The sequence below is a fragment of the Ursus americanus genome, chromosome 6 (genome assembly GCF_024610735.1).
Source record: "Ursus americanus isolate L20-20 chromosome 6, mUrsAme1.1.p, whole genome shotgun sequence".
Taxonomy (NCBI): Eukaryota; Metazoa; Chordata; class Mammalia; order Carnivora; family Ursidae; genus Ursus; species Ursus americanus.
Window position 1 is genome coordinate 52182380 of NC_142132.1, and position 8867 is coordinate 52191246.

General features: G+C 35.5%; 1 protein-coding gene across 2 annotated transcripts in view; it reads left to right on the top strand.

The window, feature by feature from the left end:
* P4HA1 (prolyl 4-hydroxylase subunit alpha 1) overlaps window positions 1-8626 on the top strand; it is a 100078-nt gene extending 91452 nt beyond the window's left edge. For both annotated transcript variants that reach the window (XM_045783204.2, XM_045783205.2), the window contains exons 12-15: window positions 2439-2504; window positions 5621-5689; window positions 6165-6261; window positions 7552-8626. In XM_045783204.2, coding sequence (XP_045639160.1) covers window positions 2439-2504; window positions 5621-5689; window positions 6165-6261; window positions 7552-7622 — 303 coding nt within the window. In that variant the 3' untranslated portion in view covers window positions 7623-8626. The remainder of the gene's footprint in view (window positions 1-2438; window positions 2505-5620; window positions 5690-6164; window positions 6262-7551) is intronic.
* Window positions 8627-8867: the final 241 nt, after the last annotated feature.

Sequence of the window (8867 nt, forward strand, 5' to 3'; positions counted from 1 at the left end):
AGAAATTAAAGTTGTTCAGTTAGGTAGTACTCCCTGGTACCTGGCAGAAACAAACTCATGTCCTCCCTGGAAACAGGCATCCCCATTCTAACACCTCAGGAATTTTAAAGAGTAAGGTCAGCCAAATATGAACTCATTGAAAAAGAAATTACTAACTGGTAATAAGACACCATTGGTGAGACTGAAGTAACCAACAGATTTAGATGCCCCCAGGATGTTAGGTACTTGAATTATCAGATACAGAATATAAAATAACTGTATAATATTTTTAAAACTTAAAAGATGAAAATTAGTAAACTTTCAAAATGATTTAACATATTTGAAAAACAAATAGAAGCTCTAGGTAGAAAAAAGTAATTGTTGAAATTTAAAGTTTAGATAAATTAAAACAGTTGAAGCGAATTAGCTGATAAATCTGAAGAAATTATAAGAATATGCTGAGAGAAAGGAAGATAAAGAATACGAAATAGATGTAGAGAGACACTGGAGAATAATATCAAAGCAATTTGCTAAAAAGGTGTAACTTTTCTTTTTTCACATTAAGCTCTAAATTATACATTACCAAATCTTAATTAATTAAGCTTTATCATAATTACATGAATTCTAGGGGCGCCTGGGTGGCTCAGTCAATTAAGCATCTGCCTCTGGCTCAGGTCATGATCCCGAGGTCCTGGGATCAAGCCCTACGTTGGGCTCCCTGCTCTGTGGGGGCCTGTTTTTTCCTCTTCCTCTGCAGCTCCCCTGATTGTGTGCACACTCTGTCAAATAAATAAAATCTTTAAAAAAACAGAAAAAGTAAAATCAGAAATATTTTTAAAAAATTAAATGAATTCTAAGAACTGTCTCAGGTATTTTAATAAACTTCTTGATCTATTACCATTTTAAAATAAGGGTATATTCTTTTGAAAGAAAACACAGCCTTTATTGTGTTATAGCCCTTGACCATCTTAAATCCCAGAATCCTAGACTCTTCTATGTAGGCCAGCAAAGAATTTATTTTTAGTTTCTTTCTCTTCTATTTTCAATTACTGAAAAATGTCTGAGAGTCTTGGATGATATAAAAGTATAATTCAAACCCTGACATTAGTGCAACTAAGTTTTTTTCTTAGTTTTTTATTTTGAAATCATCACAGATTCTTAGGAAGTTGTAAAGAAATGTACAAGGAGGTCCTGCGAACCCTTCCCTCAGCCTCCCCCACCGTTAGCATCTTCCATTACTGTAGCATATTATCAAAACCAAGAAATAGGCACTGGCACAAGCCACCGAACTTATTCATATTTCACCAGTTATATTTACACTAATTTGGGTGTGCATGTGTGTCTATGCAGTTTTATTACACGAGTAGCTTTGTGAAACTACCACCACGATCAGTGTGCGTAACTGCACCATCACTGCCGGACCCCGTAGAGCACTGCTCTGCAGCTGCATGTGCCCCTCTGCTTCCCGTGCCTCACGGCTGCTAACCACTAATGTGACCTGTCCTTCTCCATGATTGCCAGTTCACAACTGTTAGATAAATGGTATATGCAGTATGCATCCTTTTGAGATCTCTTTTCACTCAGAATTCCTTTGAGGTTCATGTTCTTACAGAAATCTATCAATAGTGTGTTCCTTTTTATTGCTGAGTACTATTTCATTAGTCATTCATCCTTTGAAGGACATTAGGGTAGTTTCCAGTTTGGGGCTTATCACAAAGATGTGTGTAAATTTCTGTGTGAAAAATCCATTTTCATTTTCCTGGAATAACTGCCAAGAGACTGTATTGTAATTTAGATTTTTTAAAAAAGATTTATTTGAGACAGAGAAGGGGATAGAGGGAGAGGCAGACTCTTGCTGAGCAGGAAGCCTGATGCAGGGCTTGATCCCAGGACCTGGCATCATGACCTGAGCCAAAGGCAGATGCTTAACTGACTGAGCCACCCACGTGCCCCTACTTTAAAGAGCCAGATGTGAATTCTCCAGCCAGATTAAAGTGCTGACTGTCCAAAAGAATGAAAGCATAGTAGCAGTAAACATTTGAATGGATCGTGAGTTCAAAGAAAACCTCAAGGTAAATTTTTTTACCTACAGAGAATAGAGTTCATCAATGTAGCTAAGAGACTCTCATGTCTTACGTGTGTTTTTTTTTTTTTTGAAGCAAAACTATAGGCATGAATTTAATTAATAATCTGTGGATAGTAGATAATGGTTTTCATTATTTAGGCTAATAAATCTGGGTCCCCCCCCCCCGCAGTGGTCTTATCAAAAGTATTCACTGTACAAGCTGAATTGACATCCAACAAGTATTTGAGTGCCTGCTGTATATTGTGCACCGGACATTATAAGTGAACGTTTTGGGTTGTCTTTGGCATATCTTTAGCATATTACTGGTGGTCAGTTGCCACTAGATAATTTGCATTACTGAATTTTATACCATTGAATTATGTTTTATTTACAGAAAGATGAACCAGATGCTTTCAAAGAGCTGGGGACAGGGAATAGAATTGCTACATGGCTGTTTTATGTAAGTTACAGCTAAAAATTTAAGATGGGATTTTATTACATGACATTTATTTTGATGTGTTCAGATGTTTGTTTTCCTTAGCCCTTATTTAACGTTCTAATTTAAAGCTTTTACAGCTGAGTAAATGGAGGGTTTTTGTGGGGTTTTTTTTGCATTTGTAACTTCTTCAAATTATAATATTAAAAGCTGAATAAGAATGCTAAAACTAATATTCTCTGTACTTGGAGACAATCATTGTTGATATTTTGGAGTATGGACTATGTTAATATGCGTATATAGGCATCTCTGCATATACATTCACACACATTATGACAAATTTTCCTTTTGAATTTTTTGTTGATATATATCAATCAGAAAAAGTATACAAATCATAAGTACTGTAACTCGATAAATTTTCACAAAGTGAACACATCTGGTGTAAGCAGCAGCCAGATCAAGAGCACAGTATAGCGCCCTGGAAGCCCCATTAAGAATAACCATTTTCACATTGTTTACTAAAGTTTCAAACAGTATGATTTTAATTTTTTCTATATGTTTAGGTATATGAACAGTCTTAACTTTGGTCATAATATTTGCTCCAGTTCTCTACTGCTGCATGACTAATCACCACAAAACTGAATCGATTAAAATAACTTTTCCTCTCTCTTGGTTGTGAGGTTGAGTGGGCTTCCCTCCTGGTTTTTGCTGTGGCTCTTTCATGCATTTGCAGTCAGGGATGCCTGGCACTGGGGTCGTTTTGAAGGCTGAGGTTGAGACTGGCTTTGGCCAGGATACCTGCGTGTGGTCTGGGCTTCCTCCCAGCACGGTGACTGGATTACAAGAGCTCATATCTCCACAAAATGCAAGGCTGAAATGCATGGCATTTTCATTACCTACCTTCAGAAGTCAAATAACATCACTTCTCCTGCATTTTATTAATCAAGGCAATTATAAAGACCTGCCAAGACTGAGGGGGGAGGACATAGACCCTACCACTCAATAAGAATAGCAGTGTCGCGTAAGAAGAACATGTAGGACAGGACATATTGTATAATATTTGGAAAACATAACAATGTTGTAAACTTCGTTAACTCAAGAAGATGTATTTCATATCTAGACTTAAATTTTCCTTATTTCATTGCACTTTCCACCCCCATCTGAATGATATGAAAGTGGCCTCTTTTCGCTGTTTTATCTACTCCCGACCGAAATCAGTATATCTCTACTCAGTCTCATTTTCTTTCTTCATTGCTCCCTGCCACCTTTCCTGTGTGTCTTTTACCCTATTTCCTCCATTCAACCTACCTTTTCACCTTCCTACCTTATTCTCCTTCTCCCCACCCCCAACTTTATCTGTTTCCAAAAATATTTAAGATAACCATAAAAAAAGTATTTAAGTACTAAGTTAAAGATGAGAATTACAATCACAAAGGGAAAAAACCAGGGAGAAGCTGATACTTGTATACTTGTATGCTTTCTTGTATACTGTCTAGAGGTGAGCTCTCCATAACTGTACCAATTTATATCCCACCTTTAAGTGTGATGTCTGTCAGACTTTGTACATCTTTCACTTATTAGATTGGCAGTTAGTGTGGTTTTAACTTGCATTTCTCTTAGAGAGCTTGATCTATTGATCTTTAAGAGACGTTAAACATTTTACTTTTATGAACGAACATTTACTTTTATGAATGCTATATTTGGTCCAATATCCATAAAGATTAGATTTGACCATTAGATTTTATGTTAATTACTAATTGTTATGTTCTCCTTTAATTATATAACATTTTGATTAGATTAGTAATTCTTCTTCCTCCCCCCACCCTTGTTTAAATACTATTCCCAGATAGGCCATTTAGCACAATTTTTTCATTTTTCATTTTTTTCATTGCCTACAGAGCTGATAGCTCTTTGCTACTGATGATGTATTTATCATAGTAAAATATCTTTATTTCACTTAATGCTTTTATTTTGATTAAAACTGGGCCTGATATTAAGATCAAACTGGTTTGTTGTTGTTTTTTGGTGTAACATTTGCCTGTCAAATCTTTGTTTTCAGTGTTTATAAGTCCCTTGTATTAGATGTGACCCTAGGATGTAGCATAATTGGGATTTGCTTTGTGATACAGTCTTTATGATCTGTGTTTCCTTTGTCTCATTTTGTCCATGTGCTTCCTCAATTTGGAAGATTTGTGTTTTTATTCTAGGTTACATTTTTTAAATTTTTAAGATTTTAATTCCAGTATAGTTCACATACAGTGTGATACTAGTTTCAGGTGTACAATTTAGTAATTCTCCACTTCCGTACATTACCTGGTGCTCATCACAAGTGCATTCCTTAATCCCCATCTTCTCTTTAATCCATCCACCTCCCGACTTCCCCTCCAGTAACCATCAGTTCTCTATAATTAAGAGTTTGTTTCTCTCTTTTTCCCTTTGTTTTGTTTCTTAAATTCCACATGAGTGAAATCATATGGTATTTGTCTTATTTCAATTAGCATAATACTCTCTAGCTCTGTCCACATCATTGCACATGGCAAGATTTCATTCTTTTTGATGGCTGAATAATATTCCATTGTATATATATGCACCACATCTTCTTCATCCATTCATCTTTCAGTGGATACTTGGGCTGCTTCCATAATTTAGCTGTTGTAAATAATGCTGCAATAAACATAGGGATGCATGTATCCTTTTGAATTAATGTTTTCATATTCGTTAGGTAAATACCTAGGAGGAGCACCTACGATTACTACTCTAGACACTAAAGCTCAGCAATGAACAAAAGTCCTGCCCCCATGGAGATTCTACTTTAATGCAATAAATGCATAATTATACTCCTGTATTACTTGATTTATTGGTTTTAAATAATCTTTTTTTACCTCTGGCTGTAAGATATAAAAGATATCCTTATCTCCCTTCCTGACTCTATCATTTATTTGTGTTTTGTTTGTTTGTTTACTTGTGTATAAACCTGAACAGCATCTTCTTTTGTATAAAAACTGGGTAGCATGCACAAACCTATGTTAGGTAGAAGTCCAGATGTCCTCATTCTCTGCAGTGTCCTCTCTTCCTCACAGTGGCACATTTAACCTTATTACACCAGTGCTTCTGATAATACTTCTCTGGAATTCTTATAGATGAGTGATGTGTCAGCAGGAGGAGCCACTGTTTTTCCTGAAGTAGGAGCTAGTGTTTGGCCCAAAAAGGTAAACTTGATTTGTTATTTTAATTTTGTGGGTCTCTTTATTTTTACCCTGAGGAAGAGATGTACCTCAATTTCATAGTTTAATTAACTACATTTTTAAAGATAGAGATAATGTAATCCTTACTAGGTAAAATTTACTTACTACGTATACCAGGTAAAGTTTTGAATATTTTTATGGCACAATTTCCATGATTACTAGAAGTAATGAACCACCAAGGATTAGTACTTAAAAGTTTTCATTTCTAAAATGGGTTCCATATGATGTTTATCCCTCATCTTGCTATTGTAAGATTTGTCAAGCAACTTCATATCACCAAAATTTTGTAAATGATTGTCATATTTTTAGAATTCCATTAGAGAAGATAAAATGCTGCGATAGAGGAGTACTTCCTCACAGGAACAGAGGAAAATTTAATCACTGTAAAAAGTGATAACCTGATATCTTATTACAGATAATTTTATATTTTTCTCCACAGGGAACTGCTGTTTTCTGGTATAATCTGTTTGCCAGTGGAGAAGGAGATTATAGTACACGGCATGCAGCCTGTCCTGTGCTAGTTGGAAACAAATGGGGTAAATATTTCCTATATTCTCTTGTGATTTTTCCTAACATTGAAAGGGATTCAGCCAAGCCAGTTGCTGATCTTAATATAAATTTGCTTTCAACAGCTCAGAATTCTGATGACAGATTTTTAACAGTATTCCCACTTAAATAAGCTCCATCTTTCCCTCGAGGAGTTTACACTCATCTCTGATTGAGACATGGTAATGGATACATTAGAACATGGGATAGTACACACTAATACAGAGATGTAAACAGAAGATGCTGACTCCTTATGTTTAGGGAGGCTTCTTCAAAGCTTAATTTTAAAATTTGGTCTTGAAGCTAGAGCAGTATGTTTTCCAGGCATGTTAGAGCCTGGGTCCAGGACTCACGTGACGCTAGAGAGATGCTCAGCGTCATGCTAGTGCCTGACCAGCTACATTGAAACAAAATAGAAACAGGTGGAGTTGTTTTAATACATATTATTTAACCCCATAAATCCATTTCAATATGTATCACTAGCCCCATTTCAAGTACTTAGTAGCCACATGTGTCTAGTGGCTACCATATCAGACATAGCAGGACTAAGGAGTGACACCTGATCATTATGATTTTAAAAATCTCCCCTGATGATGATAATGTTTGAGAATCACTGGATAGAGTGGAGAGAGGCTAGTGAAGGGAAGATCAGTTTAGAAGGCTCCTTTCCCCTAAGTGGGTAAGGATGAAAGCCTGGACTAAGGCAGCAGCAAAAACTGTCAAAGTGTAAAGAGATATATAAGGAAAAGTGACAGGGTTTGATGAATAAAAGATTGAATACAGGAATTGAGAAAGATAAAAGAGTAATTATAGGTCCTGGTTTAGATATTTTGTACACATTGATGCCACTGATTGGGCCCTAAGGATATAGGAGGAGTAGAAAATTCCATTTGAGTTATTGAAAAGCAGTATCTTGGAATCAAGGAAACTTAATGAGCACATAATAGTGATTGATTGTAGAATTGATCCTGTAGGCCAGCGGCTTTGTGTTCATTTTTCAAATGTCATTAGAGATTGTATTTTGCAAACAGTGCTCTGTCTGTACCTACATCTTAATTCAATTGTGTTTCATTTCAAGCCTTTCACTGAACATCAGAAACTTTAGGAAATGCACATACATAGACTCTCGAATGTGTTTCCAACATTTTGCGAAGCTTTTAAAAGAGTGCCTAGGTATCATCTGCCTTCATCTTATTTGGCCTTGAACACTTAGCTCATGTAGAAACTTTGTTAAACTAGTTAGATAGTAGAGAATATTAATATATTTTTTTCTCTCACAGTATCCAATAAATGGCTCCATGAACGTGGACAAGAATTTCGAAGACCATGCACCTTATCAGAATTGGAATGACACATAGGCTTCCCTTCCTCTCCTGTTATACTCTAATGTGTCTGATATGCACATGTCCCAGTCTTAACTTTCCAGAGTTTACAATTGACTAACACTCCATGATTGATTTCAGTCATGAACCTCATCCGATGTTTCATCTGTGGACAATCACTAACTTTGTGGGTTTTTTTTTTCTTTTAAAAGTAACACTAAATCACCATATTGTACATATAAACCTTTAAAGTTCAGTTGGTATCACAGAGGATAAAGCAAGGTAGAGTTAAAAATGAGTTACACTTGTATCTTAAAGAACTTCTTGGTTGGATAAAGAAAACAGTTTAAGCATCTGATTATAGTATTCACTACATCTCAGTGTTTAGGGGGTAAGCTCGAATGGGCCATGTGATGAAGGAGCAGAAGCCTCGTAGTATGAACCTAGGTATTAGGTTTACCTAGTCTTACTTTTCTGGATCTGCCTGAAGACTAGGAATAAACTAGGCCTCTAATCTCGGTTCCATTTGATGTTTGCCCCATATGCTATTCTAAGTTGATTTTTTTCCTTCCAGATCTTTTTAAAGAAAGTATACTCTATTTTACCAATCCCATTCTTCTCTCATAGCTCCTCTGTGGCGAATTAAATCTGAGTTAAAATACTTTGATTAAACAAAAATTTTTAATACAAAGCCCTATATAACAACACTGAGTCTTAACTAAAATGATCATTAGTCTCTTTCCCCCTTAAATGACTGATGATTTTGTCCATAAAATTTGCTGTTTTTCTTAGTGCTAATACCTTGCCTCTTATTCCTGCTATAGCAGGGTGATAATATTGGCATTCTGGTAAAATATTGTGCCTTAGGAGACTGGAAATTTAAAAATGTACAAGTCCTTTTAATGATGAGGGAATTGATTAAAAAAAAAAAAAAGATCTTTTCTAAAAAGCCAAAATGTTTGTTTTTCTCAATTCTGAAATGTGTTGTGACAACAGTGACCTATTTATGATCTTAAATCTTTTTTTAAAAATGTTTCTGTTTTCTGTGTGGTATTTTTCATATTTGAATGTGAATGCATGCTGCAGTGACAACAGGTGATTTCTGTTGATGTTTTTTAATGCACAGGACTTAGGTTCATCCCCTTGGTTTTCATTCACTCTAATGTCACACTGTTGTGGTAGAAAATTTAGGCTCTCTGAACTTTCAGATACTTAATCAAAATAGGTTTCCTTTTTCAAAAGGAGTTCTACAACTTTACTATGGTTATGGAGTT